The 18,287-nt window shown below is 37.7% G+C and overlaps 1 protein-coding gene and 1 long non-coding RNA gene across 3 annotated transcripts in view; one reads left to right on the forward strand and one right to left on the reverse strand.

Moving 5' to 3' along the window:
- cntnap2a (contactin associated protein 2a) overlaps positions 1-18,287 on the reverse strand; it is a 403,255-nt gene that overhangs the window by 167,319 nt on the left and 217,649 nt on the right. For both annotated transcript variants that reach the window (XM_085468615.1, XM_085468614.1), the window contains exons 5-9: positions 17,235-17,287; positions 16,420-16,570; positions 15,635-15,819; positions 10,667-10,810; positions 9,030-9,291 (exon numbers count right to left, since the gene is read on the reverse strand). In XM_085468615.1, the coding sequence (XP_085324741.1) occupies positions 9,030-9,291; positions 10,667-10,810; positions 15,635-15,819; positions 16,420-16,570; positions 17,235-17,287 (795 nt within the window). The remainder of the gene's footprint in view (positions 1-9,029; positions 9,292-10,666; positions 10,811-15,634; positions 15,820-16,419; positions 16,571-17,234; positions 17,288-18,287) is intronic.
- LOC146702094 (uncharacterized) lies at positions 2,863-9,064 on the forward strand. Its single transcript, XR_014922280.1, has 3 exons — positions 2,863-2,955; positions 8,645-8,727; positions 9,020-9,064. It is a non-coding gene; the product is annotated as an uncharacterized LOC146702094 (long non-coding RNA).

The following is an 18,287-nucleotide window of genomic DNA, read 5'->3' on the forward strand; positions in this document are numbered from 1 at the left end:
AAAAAAAATCTTTATTCAAACTATAAACATTTTTTGACCCACTTTAACCAGTTGATGTTGATGCTGTAGTGGATGTGCAATTACACTTTATTCTAGTACTGCAAAAAAAAGCATGTTCCCTACGGTCACACGTGATGAGTAATCGGAGTCTAATTGCCAAATACATTAAGTTCTCTATCTCAATAAATCGTATTCAGTTCCTACAAATGATCTCTTCTTATTCAACTCAGGCATGGTCTTGCAGGGTTGACCTTTGCGAGTGTAGTAATAAGCACAGTGAGCTTGTCTGCATATGCTGATGTTGAAACTGGCACTATGGTGGTCAACTGGTCAAAATGTGACAGGCCTTTGCTTGCAGAGTGAAACAGAAAAGTACAACAAACATTCCTACAGTAGAATGGGGCGCAGATGAAATGTTTAGGTAACCTCATAACTTCAATTGATAGTAAAATGGAACCTTAAAGCTTGTCAGAAAAACTTATTTGATTCTTATCCTGATTAATGATGGTATCGACTGATATTAAAAAAAAAAATGTAATGAGATTTTTTTTCCAATATCGCCCAGTTGGTGGCTTCAGGTCTTAAAATAAAATTTGTGTATCGTAAAATAGTGTCAGACATTAAAACATATGTTTATGGTTGGGGAGTCAGTGCTGTCCTGTGCAATAAAACTGTGAAAAAAGGATTCTTAATGTCATATTCCACGCAAAATAAATCATGCAATATACCATTTATGCATGCATGTATATATTTTTGTTTATTTATTTATTTGTGTGCGTGTTGTAGATCCATGTTAAGCTTCAATTTAATATTTTCTTGTTGTAAATGAAAAATTGAACCAATAAAGGGTTTGTTAAGAGTCAAAGGTCTCTCCTCTCCTCTTCTTTTTTTTTTTTTTTTTTTTACCCTGTTTCTATTACATATTGATCCTGTATGTACACTATAAATGAATTTTGTCTGCTATGAATTTATGGGACCCTCTGGCACTCATGAATTTTAACCCCCCTCCTCCCCACTACCACCCATCTCCTCCACTCCTAAATATTCAGCCCTCCAAGGTAATTCAAAGAGCTTTGCACGTCCTCCCAGATGGCAATATACCAACCAAACAAAGCTCCAGACTATGACATATTAAGCTTTGGCTATGCACACATATATACATACAAATACAAATGCATTTGGACATGGACACACACACACACATTCTGGGGGAATGAAACAATATAACATTATAATCGGTGGGTGGCTGTACTGTGTTTTTTTCCCCTCAAATGTGTGCCTCAGGCCTTTCCATTATTGTAATGCTCTATGCTTCCTGTTCGGACTGTGCAAGTAACCTCATGTGTGACTGATGGCAATTCTGCATCTCAAAAGAAATGATTTTATGACTTCTTGCCGAGTTGATGGGTATGAAGTATGAATGCAAGTACATACGCACATGCAGAATTTTAAAATGGCAAAATATTTAAACTTTGGAGGACGCTGAATCAAATAGTTTCTGCTGCCTCTGGCTTTGTCCAATTTTGCAGCGAGGCTTACCTCTGACAGAGAATGATTCTGTGGGAAGATATAGTTCCCTAATTGTATAAATAATGCAAGCAAATACGCTGATTTACAAAAATAATGAGGAGAAGAGTCAATAAATGAAAAAAAAAATGAGTAGGGGAAAGGAAAGCAGATGAAAAAGTTGTTTGCATAACATTAACCATTTATAAACCTGAGAAATAAAACACTGCATAAAGCATGTGCAAAAATATCTAACAGAAAAAAAAGGTTAAAATGCTGGACTCTGATATTACATTGGGTGATGTTAATAACTATTGCTAGAAATTTTCAAATTAATTAGTTAGTAAATTACTTTAATTAAAGTTAATAAAACAGTACTTATACATAGGCTGTCATAAAAGTTTATTCTGGCACTAATAATACATGTTTTAAGTAGTGTTTAAAAGGCAGGTGGAGCGGCACTGGCATAAATAATCATTCAGAATTTTTCATTTTCACTAACTGGTAGGTTTTCAGCCACAAAATGTACCTCCAAAGTGTAGGGATAAATGGACTGGTACTTATATAGCACTTCTAATTACTTTAAGAACTCACTCAATACAAGCCTTGATTATTCAATTCACACACGCACATTTATAGAAATGCTTTTTCTTTCTTTTTCAATGCTTAAGCACTTTTTAACCTAATGTTTACATGCCAAGACTTCAATGGATCGGGGTAAATGTAGTGCAAGGTATCTTAGTTAAAGCCACTTTGTCATGCAGGTTGGAGGAGCCAGGGATGGAACCATTAACCTTGTGATTAATAGGTGATCTACGTCCTGAGCTACATTTGTTAGGCAAATGTATAGTGGTGTACACAATTGTCTAACAAAGATCCCTGGTGCAAGTCACAAATCAAACATACGGAGATGTGGCAACCGCTTGTATATAAGTGAGCAGCTGAAAGTAGCTTTTAAAACATATATGATAACATTACTGATGATTTGTAGGCTATTAACTATTTTGGAAATGTACAAATCTACTGATAATTCTTATTATAAATAACATTTTTTGGCCTTCCCACATGCATTCATGCCTCTTGTTACTTGTCTCAGTCTAAAGTAAAATATGGAGGTCTACAATGCAGAGTGCTATAGTCTATAAATAGAGTCATATTTTCTTCACGATGTAGTGGGATGTTTAATTCAATAAGATTAATTACCACTATTTTAATGTTTTTTCTTCTTTGACAGCTAAACAGGAGTATAAAATATATTTCCTCACTATGTATCACAGGAATCTCATAGGAAATTAGATTTCTTGGTCCGTGCAAAAGCAGTGGAGACAGTGAGTATTGTTTCCATGGAAACAATGCTGGTGCCTAATAATTCAATATTTAATCAAGAGGTGATCAGAGGAAAGCGTCTTCAACACATATACTCAAATACCTGCCACCTACCAGCTACAGGTACAAAGAGATCCTCTTTCATTGGCTTTGGTTTATTGGAAATTTTCATGGTTGGTAAATGAGAAAATAGAACTTTAATTTTAGTTTGGATATACCAAACATGCTTTGGTCCTGCTGCATGGTCATTAACACAACAATTTGCAGCTACACTCTAACAAAACTGTTATTTTGTTCCAATAAATGAGTGATGAGAGTAAAAGAAACAACAACAGAGTTAATGAGTGTGTGGGAAAGTCATGGGAAAATTAGAGAATCGACTAGATATAAACACGCTCACAAAAACATTATTCAAAGGATTCCCACAGTCTCACCTGGAGTGTTCTCCCAAAAGCTTCGTGTGCCCTTTTGTTTTACTCTTTATCTGCCTGACTGAGAGATAAATGGATGAAATGACAGACGTTTTGTCAGAGAACAGAAGATAATTACCAGGTTGCACCTAAAAGTACATTAGGCAAAAAAAGAAAAGTGGCCTCAATCACAACCTCAGTGAGCCCAAACGTGTTCTCCTAGATAAAGTATTATATATATGAACATGTGGAACAACTGTCTGTCATTAATGACACATTTAGAGTAAAAACAGACTGGCATGGGCCTTCTATTGAGAATCATAATATTTATCGTTATGTAAATGTCTAACATTGGTTTGCATTCTTGCTGCGGTCTGATCCAATGGCTCCTGAGGGGGGGAGGGGGGGGGGGGGGGGGGGGGGAAGAAAAAGTCTCAGTCTAACTGGCTTATTACAGACCTTCCTCTAATTCTAGCTTTCAATAACACTATCTTTACAGCATTTCATTTCATTTGACGAAACAAACTGCTTAATGGAGCTTTAAAGAATATGTTTCTGGGGGCAAAAAAGGAAATGCTTGGAACGCCATATACTTTTAAGCATCACATGCAGTAGTTGCTGTGAATTTGTCTGCTGCTCATCTATGGATGTGAATTTCTTGTTCCACCACATCCCAAAGGTGCAGATCTAGTGACTGTGGAGGTCATTTGAGTACAGTGACTTAAATTTCATCTCTATGAAAGCTGTTTAAGATGACTTGAGCTTCATGACATAGTGCAAGAGTGCCAAGAAAATATCCACTGCACAATTACATGACCAGCAGCCTGAAGTCTTAATACATGGCACAAGGGATTCAAGATTTCATGTTGTTCACACCTAATTTTGACCTTGCCCCCCAAATGCTGCAGCAGAAATCAGGACTCATCAGAACAGCCAGCATTACTGTCCAGCTCGCATGAACTCAGTTTTTTGTTTTTAGCTTCCAGTATTAGTCCCTGATCTGGTCTTCTGTTGCTTTAGCCCATGTGCTTCAAGGTTCGAGATGCTCTCATGCATACCTTATACGTTATAACGAGTGATTAGTTTCTGCTGCCTTCCTATCAGTTGAAGCAATCTGTCCATTCTCCTCTGACCGCTGTCATCAACAAAGTATTTTTGCCCAGAGAACTCACTGGATATTTTCTCTTTTTCAGACCAGTCTCTTTCAACCCTAGAGATGGTAATGTTGGAAAATCCCAGTGGATCAGCAGTTTCTGAAATATTCTGAGCAGCCCATCTGGCACAAACAACAATGCCACATTTAAAGACACATAATTTACCCTTCTTCCCTATTGTGATAATCAATTTGAACTTCACCATGTCTACGTGCCTAAATGCGCTGAATTGTTGCCATCCGACTGGCTGATTAGATATTTGTGTCCATAAACAGACGTGTTGAAATCAGCTTTGTACATTTCAAAGTTTACAGTATGTGATTCAATTCTGTTTACAGGAATTAATCACATGCCTTATTCTGACTCATGTAATGGCATATTATTTGGCCTAAACCAGAGATTTAGTAAAAAACACTTTCTGTGATTAACCATCATTGGTGAATTTGCAGTCTTAGATGGCTAAAAGGTTACTCGGGTTAAAAGCTCCAAATGAAAGAATTTGTGTGCTTGTGTGTTTTTCCTTCAAGCTAACAGAGAAAATGAGAAATACTTTATTTATCTTATCTGTTTGGAAATAGGTATATGTCTGAATAAGCTGTCACTTAAACGCTCCATAAACAAATTATCCCCAGTGGGAAAACTGGATGGCGTTGTGTCTGTGAGAAGCCTCTCTTTTCTCTCACTCTCGTTTCGCTCCTCGATGTGTGCATATCTGCACGTCTCTCCCCAGTATATTTGCCATTAAGAGGGACTAAGCATTTCATTATAAGTCTACTGAGCTCCCACTGTGTCATTGAAGCTAGAAGCCAGTTTGGCTTTCTTTTTCAGAGATACTAATAACAGAATCAAAGGAGGGAGCATGTGTTTGCGTGTGCGGGTATGTGTTTGTGTGTCTATGTACTCTGGTAATACTGATGTAATCGCAGGCTCAATCCCAATTAGCCTAGAGGGTAACTCTGTAATAATCCCTACCCCTGGGCATAATGGCCTATTAAAGCAGCAGTGGACAGAATAAATGAGTGTGTCTACAGAGAGGGAGAAAGAAAGAAGGGGAAGGAAGAAATAAGAGTATGGGAGGAAGGGGTGAGGGGCAAGAAAGGTTGTAGGAAGGGAATGAAATAAATGGAATAAAAAGAGCCACAGATGATAGCATCATGGCTAAAATTATTTTGAACCTTATTTTGTTTCTACCTTAATAATAACTTCCAGCTTTATGTGCATCAGTTTAATGGGCACCAAGTTTTCTTATTTTCAGCTCATTATTTTTATTCTTGGAATCGACAAGAGCGGCTTTGAAAATTAGCATTTCAAACTCACGCTTAATTACCTTGTAGTGGAACTTGATGCGACACCCCCCCCCCGTTCATCCCCTGTCTCAAACTAAGCCATTTTAGTAACCTCCCATGTCCCAAGTCAACCGATATCACACAGAGCCAAGAACAATAGTAATAAGCAGTTCAAAACAGAGTGCTTAGAACAAGAAAAAGCCTGAACTTTTTGGCTAATGAGGATTAGCTGCACTTACATCTCACTGAATCAAACATGTGCTTTTGGTAGATTATATGACAGAAAATACAAAGACAACAGTTCCACTGCTGTCCTCACCGGTTCGCCTGTTAGTGTTGGGTTTAAAACCACACAAAGCAATTGTCAAAAAAACAAGAGATCAAATACTGAAATGGAATTACGAAACACCTGTCTGTCATGGACTGTCTTCATGTTAGGGCTGGTTTGAATGCTCCCAATATGGAACAAAAAGTCAGATTCACTTCTGTTCAGAATTCAATTAATCATGCAGCGTGCACATTAAATTTCAAGAATCAATTTTTGCTTCAGTTTTATCTTCACTGAACACAGTAGTGCAATTTTTAACCAGGTCTTCCCATTAACACTTGACCTGTCCAGAGGGTCAGTCAATGAGCTCGTCAATAGCTTCAATGCTAACATGTTAAATGTAATGGACACTATTGCTCCCATTAAGGTGAAGGTTATCTCTGGAAGGAAAAAGTCTCCATGGAGAAACTCCACACTGGTGAAAAATGAAAAAAGAGAGTGTAGGAAAGCTGAGCGCAGATGGAGAAAAACAAACCTTCAGGTTCATTATGACATTTATAAAGAGAAACTTCACAATTATAATTTACAACTGAGGAATGCAAGGAGGTCCTACTTCTCTGACATCATCACTAAAAACAGCCATAATGCTCGGGTCTTATTTTCTACAGTTGACAGGCTAACAACCCCCCCCTGTGTCAGTGGCAGCTGAACTTCATTCGACCATGGCCTGCAATGACTTTGCCAAATTCTTCACTGAAAAAATCCAAAAAATTAGACAAGCAATTGGTACATCAACAGCAGATCCAGGATATGTACTGTGTCCACCAAAAAACTGTTTAAACACCATGAAACAGTTTCAACCTATTAACAGCAAAGACCTGGAGGACATCTTAGGTCAACTGAACTCCTCCTCCTGCTGTTTAGATGTCCTGCCAACAAGTTTTTTCAAAAAGGTCTCAAAGACTTTAGAGTCAGACCTGTTGCAGATCGTCAACTTTTCTTTATTATCAGGTGTGTTTCCAGAATCACTAAAAACTGCTGTAGTCAAACCTATACTGAAAAAGGACAATCTTGACAAGACACAAATGAACAACTACAGGCCGATCTCAAATCTCCCGTTTTTAAGTAAGATCATTGAAAAAGCAGTTTCTCAACAGCTCAGTTACTTCTTAAAACAGAATAATTGCTACGATGCCTTCCAGTCAGGTTTTAGACAGAACCACAGCACTGAAACCGCTCTGACCAAAGTGTTTAATGACATATGTCTGAATACAGACAGTGGAAAAACGTCAGTCCTAGTTTTACTGGATCTCAGTGCAGCATTTGATACAGTTGACCACAACATATTACTCAAACGACTGGAGAACTGGACAGGTCTTTCAGGAACTGTACTAAACTGGTTCAAAACATACGTAGAAAACAGGAAATACTTTGTATCAATAGGTAACTTCACATCTGAGCAGACAAGTATCACATGTGGAGTTCCCCAAGGTTCCATCTTGGTTCCATCTTGGGACCTCTTCTGTTTAACATCTACATGCTCCCACTGGCACAGATTATAAACAACAACAAAATAAACTATCACAGCTATGCAGATGACACACAAATATATATCACAATGTCACCAGGAGACCGAGGCCCTGTACAGGCTCTTGGTAAATGCATTGAGGAAATCAATGACTGGTTGTGCCACAATTTTCTCCAGCTAAACAAAAACAAAACTGAGGTAATAGTCTTTGGCGCCAAAGAAAAACGATTACAGGTCACCAGAGAACTTCAATCTATACATCTAAAAACCACAAACCAGGCGAGAAATTTGGGTGTAGTGATGGATGCAGACGTAAACTTAGAAAAACACATTAAGACAATAACAAAGTCAGCTTACTATCACCTCAAGAATATATCAAGGATAAAAGATCTGATGTCTCAACAGGACCTGGAAAAACTAGTCCATGCATTCATCTTTAGTAGGCTTGATTACTGTAACAGCATCTTTACAGGTCTACCTAAAAAATCAGTCAGACAACTACAGCTCATTCAGAACTCTGCTGCTCGAGTCCTCACTAAGACCAAAAAAGTGGACCACATCAGTCCAGCTCTGAGGTCCTTACACTGGCTGCCTGTCCGTCAGAGGATAGACTTTAAAGTTCTGATGCTGGTCTATAAAGCTCTGAATGGTTTAGGACCAAAATACATCAATGACCTCCTGACCCAGTATGAACCTTCCAGATCCCTCAGGTCATCTGGATCCGGTCTTTTATCAGTTCCCAGAGTCAGAACCAGACACGGAGAAGCTGCATTCAGCTTTTATGCTCCTTATATCTGGAACAAATTCCCAGAAAGCCTCAGATCAGCTGAAACACTCAGTTTATTTAAATCCAGGTTGAAGACTCACCTGTTCTCAGCTGCATTTGAATAAAGCACCAAATCCACACTTTAAGCTTAAATTTCAAAACTTACATTTAACTACTGATTTTATCTACTGTTCTGATTTTATCTGTTTTGATTTTATATACTGTTGTTTGTTTGTTTGTTTGTTTGTTAATTAGTTAGTTAGTTTATTTGCTTGTTTTATTCAATTTTAAATCATGCTTTTTATTTGTTCTTGTTTCTAATGTCTCTGTAAAGCACTTTGAATCACCTTGTTGTTGAATTGTGCTATACAAATAAACTTGCCTTGCCTTGCCTTCATAGCACACCGCTCACATGCTCCTGTCCCCAAAGAGCAAAACAACAGCTGATGTGGGAAACACATGAGCCACCTCAGCTGTGAGTTGGTAGGTATATCTACTCATCATATTACATTTTTGTTTTAGTATGCTGTAGAGAAAAAAAAACCTTTAAACCTTATTAAAACTTATTTTGTTGCAATCAGGCTTGATTATTGGTTCTATAGAGTTTTCATTTACTGTCCATTGAAAGAAAAAAAAACACTGCACAAGAAGCATAACCAATGCGGCCATTGAGTGGCAAGTCTTTTTCCTAGAAGGAGTTTCCTACATGAATGTTTTTCCATATAGTTCAATAGCAAATATAATGTAAGCGTACATGTGATATGTTTTTATGTAGGCAAACCCACCTGATGATAAATCTACTCGGTAGCTTTTGGCCGCTTTCGTCACATTGATGTGAACTGCAACCTTGCCGTCCTCAAGCGAGATCTCCAGAGTGCCATCATCAAGATTGCTGAATAGGAGGAGGCCATGAGGGTTCCACGTACGAAACTGGAAGCCCACGGATACCGTGTTATGATTGGCTCGACCAGGCAACTGCAGGAAACTGGTGGCGTTGAAAAAGACTGGGAAGGTGTGGGTCTCCGCACAGGTGAAGGACAGGTTTCGCTGTTAGCATACAGAATTAGAAAAAAGAAAGAACAAAGATGGACAACGGGAGATTAATTAGTTTTTAAACAGAGAAGTCAAAAACAGAGCTAATGCCTTTAAGGGAGCTTGCCTGTGAAATAAATGCCTCAAACACTTAAGGAAATCTTGTACTTCACCACCCTTTTGTTGCTTTTAATCTCACTTCTGCGTGATTACTTTCACATGTTAGTGACTGAAGCGAGATTGAAAGACTGATGAAGCTTGAACACACTCATCTTTTTCTTCTAGCTCTACCTGTCTTTGAAATGTAACTATTTTCATCTTATTAATCACTTTATCTAAAATTTTATTGACCTTTATTTAACATCAGCAACTATGTATAATTTAGATTCACCAATTAAGTTAATATGCAAGTCTCTGAATTATTGGGAGAAGTGGGAACACTTGAAGAAAACCCATCTATCAGGAAAAAGCAGAACATATAAACTAGAATCCAGCTGACCAGGAGATCCTCCCTGCTGTGAGCAATAGTAGTAACTAATGCACTGCTGTGCTGAGAAACAGAGTTAAACAGTAACCTGGGTGAATTTTATGTGCTGCAGAAAAACAAACACTATTGTGGTATTTAAGCACTAATTATCATTGAATTTCTCCAACCTTGTGCTCTTAATCTAGTCATTAGCAAGCACACAGCATTGAGCTGCCTTTCCAACTATAGATGATTCCTGATTGTGTGTGTGTGTGTGTGTGTGTGTGTGTGTGTGTGTGTGTGTGTGTGTGTAAAATCTAAGAGCAGATCTGTTTTGATTAGAAATAAATGGCTGTGTGAAGTCATCAGAGAGAATTACAGGTGTGGTTTGAATGAACTTGATTAGTCCCACCATTTGTTCAATCAGTCCAACAGGGATCAAAGCAGATACACTGGCCGTCCCCTGAGAAAGGGCTCAGATTTTTCAGAAGCTAATTTTTAGGACTGCAGGGCAGTTAATGTGCTGAAGGTGCATCCTGCAGTCTGAAAAAGTAGGGTGCATTTCATGAAAAGAAACAAGGCCTTTAATCTGCATCTTGTGCCATCGAGATATGTTGAAAATAAACTGTTGAATAGTCAATGCAGTGAAAACCTGTCTTTCCACTGTAAGTTATGGTAAAATTGCAGTCATGATAACAACACTTGCAAAGACAGCAAGGACACACATGGAGGGGCCACTGACAGGTCAGTAGTATCTGATTAATTATGAATCTGTTCAAGCATTTTGGTTCATTGAATAATCTGCCCCCACAGTCGGGTCAAGTATGGAGTTAGTGTGACAATAATGAGCATGTTCAACAGGCAGCTGCCTTTATAAGCGCTATTCCAAAACGTTTAGACATATATTTTGCACATTTTCCTTACAAAGCTGGAGGTGTCGAGCTTCTTTCGGCGGGCCAGGTCTGTAATGTTGTCTCCATTGTAGTTGATGCTCTCCATGCAGCCTTTAAAGTTTGTCCTTCCTATTCCCACTGGCTTTCCACTGTATGGCATCCCGCCAAAACTCAACTACAGAGAGACATAGTGCAAAGAGTTAAAAAGAGATAGAGAGTGAGAAAAAAAACGCATGGCAAGAATTCCTTTAATTTTTCTTTAATAAGCTTTTCAGGCTTCTCCTCCCGGTTGCTTTTTATGGATTTACAAGTGTGCACATTCCCATTGCAAACAAATTTCTTACCTCGATGGATTGGACAATCAATTTCCTGTTTTAGGTATTATTGCCTGAACTCTTTGCATTTCATTATCTGATGTTCAATATGTACATTTTATGGGTTAGGTTGGTGCTAGTAATTTGTTTAAATCAAACAGTTTTACCTGCGGGGCATAAAGCATTCACACACACTTTCATGTTGTAAAAATCAGTCAGTTTAGTTCGTAAAATGTCAGGATAGTCACTGATAGATATAGAAGACAGTATAAATTCCAGTACTATATTTGGGCAGTTACATGCTTTTTGTTCGTCATGCTTTGTGACTAAGCATATTTGATTTGAAGGAAAATAATGAATACTACGTTAAAGTGCCAAGCCATAGCTGCACTTTGAGGTTACATCAATATTGCAAAAACTTAGACTGTTAGATACGGTCCTTTAAATTGCTGGGGCTCAAAAGTAATTGGCTTGACACTTGGTTACTAAAAGTTTCTAAGGCAGTCGGTTGTCATTTCAGTGTTAGTTCATGCACAGAAGAGCTCACACATGGCTCAGAGTTAATTAAGAGTTGAGCTTTGACCTTTAGATTGACTCAGTATATAATCAAGTGACCACAGAAGTGGAAAAATGGTGATAGTAAATGTTTATCAGAAAGATATCAAAGGTAGTTGATTTTCAGGGTGTTTTTTGTCTTAAGGAAATAACAGAAAAAGGCAAACAAGCAGATCGGAAAATCATCTGCACGGTGTAAAAACTCCCATTTTGAGTGCTGGGATGTTTCTAGAATGGAGCTATGAGATGGCACACCTCTTGACTATACAACTTGTGCACTCATACAATAATTGTTACTTAAGCAGGCAATCTAAATATTTTTTTCCTAATTTGAAAAACAATTATTCAACCAAAAATTATGTCTAAAACTTGTGCAGCTCCACATTTCATATAATAAATGCGTGGTTGAACACGGGGCAGCACACGAGCCTTAAAATCATGCCTAATTTTTTTAAGTGTGAATTTTCTACACTAATTTTATTTCTGATTAAATATTGTGATTTCCTGTGGTCTCCTCTGTTTTATTGTCAGTCCCTCCTGTCTCACCCCATTTAGAAAATCCTGGAAACATCCCAAGATCTCAATCTGATGAAGCAGCAGTCCGCTTGCTGAAAGTCAGACAAAATACAAAGAGACCCCACAGGCAAAAAAGATAAATAAACAAACAAAAACAAAGGTGACTTCAGTATAGGCCCGAGAGAGCATCACAAGGGATGATACAATATGTCCAATGATGCCTGTGGGTAAACGACTTTGGCAGTCATTTACTGTAACACATTTTTCACTCAATATTCACACAGACATAAAATAATTACTGTGACTTCATCTGTATAGTATGTGTCCAATTAATCTGGCCGTTCAGCTTCCCCCACCACATGCCCACCATTATTATTGACTTATTATTGACCTACTATAAAGCTCAAATTAAAGTGGAAGCACTTGAATGTAGGAGCCATTATTTTAGTAGAGAGCCTGAATAGGGAAAAAAAAGAGTGTATAAAAATATTTTAGTTTTTCCATTCATGGTACCATTAATAGATAAATAACTTTTTTACAATGACAAAAAAATAAATAAAAATAAAGATACAATCATTGTTTGAGAGACTCATAGCTTCTCTATCTAATATGACTTTTGAAAATTTGGTGACACTATGTTGTGTAAATATTGCAGGTCCTCTTTTAAACACCAGGTGTGTAGGGTGCTCTTATAGAATAGGAAAGCGCAATATAAGAAGAGTAATGTTGTTACTTGTGTTATGAAGGTTCTTTAGTTATCTATATTAGGCAAACAGAAAAACAAGACTCACTAATATGAAAGAAAAGGTTTTCTTCCTCCGCACTTCCGCTACAATCAGCTAATTTTGTCTTTGTGCGGGAAGAGGAAAATGGATGGTAGAGGGCAGATATGGACTTTATTTTTATTGCACACAAGGATGCAATGAGCTGAGATGCAGTCTGTATCCAGGACAACAACAATTGCTTTATGCTGCTAACAGAACTTTGGCTCTTTGTAAACGTCTGCTAGACAGCATGCTAACACAAAGCTAGCTAAAACCCCAGAGTGATTATAAAGCTGAGTGAATACTGACACCAGCCCAGCAGCCAGACCCTGAACTTCAACATATAACCAAAGCAGTAATAAGCAGTCAGGCTTGCGGCCTCCATTTCTACCTGTTCTTAAGGTACAATCACCATGGCCTTGAAGTCTTTTTAGGCTCTTTTTCATCTTATTTTTGTGTCGTTGGCTTTGCATTTCTAAATACTAAAAGAAAGATTGTGTGTCTGGCCTAATTAGGATAGGGATTTGTAATGATTTGTGGATTTGTGGAACTGAGAGAAAGTAACAAATTAAGCAATGTACTGCATTACTTTAAAGAAAAGTAATGAGCAATGTGTAATACATTACTTTTTATGAGTAAAGAAACACTGCACATTATATATATTGTGCATTAAAGGAGAAACATGGTCTTTTTGGGAGAACAGATGTGCTGAGAGGAGCATTCAGGTGTGAAGATGAGGGCTAATAAACTGGCACCTGATGGGAAGCACTGAAGAACAGAGGACTGATAAAATGTAAACTGGGTTTCATATTTGTTCTACAGTTATACATGTGTTCGTTTTTTTTTCCATTTTACACACAACTCTGAGCCCTGAAGGAAGCCAAAATGATGGAGGGCAGTGTGCAATTACCAGTCGATGTGTCTGTCTGTCTTTTTGTGTGCATGTGTGTTGTTGCTTGTGCTGTGTGTGCATCTGTGGTGACGCTCCAATAGCCTTAGTAATTACTGCCAAGGGTAGACACAAATGCACCCGGATATTTAGTCTACAGCCCTAAATGGGAGCAGAGGACGCACATACACACAAACAAAGATGCACACAAAATAGAGTGTGCAGACTAAATGTACTGAGTACAGTAGTACACTTGACTAAAAGCTGGTCACAAACTGTAGATAGACTTAGTCAGGCAATGACATTGGTAGAATCTATTTAAGGTTCACCACAGACACACCACACACATGCACACAAAGCCTCCTGGTACACCCTTGTTGTATAGATTTCCCTCCAGATCCCTTAATTCAACAGCTTCAGTTTTAATTGGACTGTGGTTTGTCCTGCCCCATTTCTCAGCATCCTACTTAACAGTGGAATAGATCAGGCATATCAGCAATACCTAGCAAAGGTCAAACACTTACACACAACCACATCAATAAAAACACAAACACACAGACATACACATCCTGAAAACCTTGTGTGTATTCAAAATTGCACACGTGCATGTGCACTCTCACATTACAAACAAATTTCTTACTTGTATGTATCCCATAATCAGTTTCCTGTTATAGGTATTATTAGCTGAGCGAGTTGCATTTCATTAGCTGATGTTCATTATGCCAATTTTATCGAGTAGCATGATAGCTGAGTGTAAAACCAATATCTAATTTCCTGTGTGGCTTTATTTTACTGTACTGATCACTTGTGATGAGCAGTTTAAATGCAGCTGCAAATTAGAAAACAGCACAAGGGCATAAGGCAGCAAGTGAAGAAAGGAAGCAAACACAGACAAATGCAACTTCATGCTTACAACTGCTCACATTGCGGCATTCTCTGCAAAATGTCACCTAAACCAGAATCATTAAGCTCCAAAATCCAAATACACACTGGCATAACTGTTAATGAATGAAACACTGCAAGGTACTTCATGCAGTCAATTCAAGTCAGTTGGGTGTATTAGACGTGAATGGGAAAATAAAGATAAGACATTATTTTACAAGTAGAGATTCAGCTTGGTATTTATAGTCTACCTACAAACATTAAGACTGCACTAATGGCAGCATTCAAACTGGACAATTATTGAGTCTGATAGATTTTGACTTAACCTTTTGGGGGATTTTGGCAAAGTCCGCAACATTGTACAGTACAATGTGATATATCCTGGATATTTCCAGGACGGCATAAGAACTGCATTTGCACACCTTCTGACTTTGTAGCACATAAAGTTTGATCCTAATTAATAAATAGAGCTAAACTTATTTAATTAAATACTTAACTTTAAAATTTTTTTTGTAAATAATTAGCCAAACCAAGTGCACAGTTTGGTCCTACACAGTGCAGTGACTATTTGCTGGATGAGCAGGATCTCTAACAGATGTTGCACGGTTACAATTAACAACCATATAGCTGAAGAACTAAGAACACGTCTGTTTCTTCTTTGCCTGGTAGCCAGTCATCCGTATAATAGGCAGCTGGTCTTGGCTGACATTATGTCACCATCATAAGTTGCTTCAATACCAAGACTACCTATCAATGTTATGCTGTTGAATCATTTGGCGTTTTTTTCTTTCTTTCTCTTAACTATTAGGTTTGCAAGCCAACCCTATGGACAGACAGAAGGAGATAAAGCATGCATTACAAATGTACATCTTCAAGTGATCTGACTGGGACTTCTAAGGAGCTTTGGGAGCAGTTTATGGCTGCTTGGACACAACCTCAAAAGCACTATCAGTCAAATTCAAATGTCATATAGTTATTCATATTTATCATGGCAGTGGCAGAAAATCTTGAACTTTTCAACTTTCTCATATTTCCTTATTGTTTGTGTTATTATGTTTATTGGCTTCATCTCGACTTACTTCATAGTCCAAATCGAGGTGGTCAAACTCTCCATTAGTCCTGAAGTGCTGAGTGTGTCTGTCCAAGGTGAAGTTCACATTGCGACGGTAGCGTTCAATCACTACTGAGTGCCAGTGATTGTCATCCAAGAGGCTCCCTGTGGTCACAGAGGTATGACCCAGGATCGAGCCATACTGATTACTGCCTGTAATAAACACAGCATAAGCCTTAAAATGCAGCCATGAGAACGGCGGCTGAATTTGTAAATACAACAAATGGTGTGACCAGGTGCTGTAAAAATAAAACAAATATGTCACACACAAGCAAACACAACTTTTTTTTTACTGATTTCATTTAATTTTAAACTCTAACTTTAAAGGATGCCTGCAGTAAGACATCCTTGGTGTGTCAGACACACTTCTGGTTAACAGTGAATCATGATTCACAGACATATGGATGGTATGGGCTTTTGTTTCCTTCATGAAGAGGGGGAAATTGTGTATTAGAATCTTAACTTTTCCCTTGACTAATATAATTTCAGCAAACCTCCATCAGTATATCCATTGATCCCATCAAAGCACAGCAAAGTGTTATTTTTTGTATCCCAATTCATTTCCATTATTTCCCAGCTAGACACACATTGATGGAGGTTTCAAAACATCCTCACATGTTTAAACATCACTGTAAAGCAAGACATGTCTGAGGCTGATACCGTAAAGACCTAAATCCTAAACACTGTTGGAGAAGGATCACCATCAAGAGAAAGTTGCTTTTTCTAACTCTGTGGCATTCATTTGTTACCCACCCAGGTTTATCTGCAGCAGCAGCTTGGCTTTACGGAGTTCCAGTGTGATATAGTCTCCCTGCTGGCCTTCCCCATGGAGAATCACACCCTCACTTTCTGACGTCTTAAACCTCAGTGCGATTACGTCCTTAATGATCTTCATCTTCTTCACCTGTGTTAGCAAACACCAATGACTTTGTGTGATTGTTTGCAACACTGGTAACTAATTTCTGATTAGATTAAAATGAAACATTATGTAAAAAAACAACAACAACAACTTTTCACTTTAGAAACTTTTATACTTGGTAACAAAACAAGACAATTTTCACTACCCAGTGTTCAAAATCTACATCCATTTATTTATATATAGCTCTCATAAAAAATGCCAGTTTATCGTGATACATTTGAATTTTTTCATTCTAAGTTTTTATTTTATGATCTAGCCTATATAATATGCAGGTATATGCTGTGTACCAACTAACAAGACTCCAGACTCCAAGACTTCTATTTAAGGGCAATAGTTTTAAACACGTATAGGATCCCAAGTCTTGATAAAACACAATGACGAACAAAATACTGAAACTCTCTGTTAAATATGTTTTCCAATGTTTATTAAAGGACTGCCATAAGTTTGTGTGACTAGCAAAGGAATGATCAATATAACCAATACCCTCTACTAGAATTCATTACAGGATCTAGTCTCCATGTTCTACAATGACCGAGTCAATATTGCTTTTTATATTCCAGTTTATTCAAAATTGAATATCCAATTCCAATCCAATAATTTTGAATATCCAATTTTAAATATTCGACTACTGAAGTTGAAATTTGGGTACCTTAAAACGATATGAGATCACACCCTGCCCATCAAAATTGATGATGTCTGCCCCTAAAGGAGGAAGAGAGAGAGAGAGAGAGATATTATTATTTAAACAAACACAAAACACAAACATTCAGATACATTAAATTCAAACCTGACAGTAATATTTAAAAGAACAGATGCGCTAATAATAGATGAATGTGTAAAAGGGCAAATTAAATTAGATATTATATTGCCAGCTCAATTTCTGGCTTTACATGCCACAAATTGCCTTTTTCAAAGGAAAATTTTTTATATGTCACAGTAGGAAGAACACGTTGGCTAATTGACACACATTTTTTGTTTACTGGCACACTTGCTATTAATCATGTTTCCTTTTTAATGCTATACGTTAAGATTAAAAATAATTGCAATAATTAAAAAAATGATATGCCTTTTTTACACATTTAAAAACTGCCACACAGATACACCTGCATGCAGACTGAGCTGGGAGCTCCAACTTATCCCAGATTCAGTGTAAGCCGAGGTTAATCGAGGAGAACTCAAGCCATGTGTGTCATGTTAAACAAAGTTAAAGTACAAAGAAATGCTATGTGTATATACTATACGTATAAGTGAAGGAGCTCAAAAAAGAGACAAGCAGTGGCATGAGGATGATTTTCAGACCTTGAGCTCAGTAATAAAGAGCAGTGCTTGAGGCATCTCTTCAGTCTTACTATCATCATGACAAGTGTTCGAGTGGTTAGTGGAGAACACATATGTGGCAAGATTGGTTGGAGAATTTAGAGAAGAGAGCACAGGAAATGATGGGATAACATAGCTAGGGAAAGAGATACAGGGATAATGATGCACAGTCACACTGCCCCTCAATCTTATATGATTTCTTGGGTTTTTACTTATATAAAACACAGAAATACACAAATATACTGAGGATGCCTTTCCTGATAAATAGTTGAGGGGAGGTAGAGGGAACTTACATCTGTTCCCTTTGTTCCAACTTCTCAAATGCTGTCTCGCTTTCAGTATTTTTTGCTGCTTCACCCTCACCCCACTCTTTCCAATTTCATCT

This window comes from Copadichromis virginalis, linkage group LG9, assembly GCF_057382275.1.
Source record: "Copadichromis virginalis isolate Kocher_CV1m ecotype Utaka linkage group LG9, C_Virginalis_male_GT1.1, whole genome shotgun sequence".
Classification (NCBI taxonomy): domain Eukaryota; kingdom Metazoa; phylum Chordata; class Actinopteri; order Cichliformes; family Cichlidae; genus Copadichromis; species Copadichromis virginalis.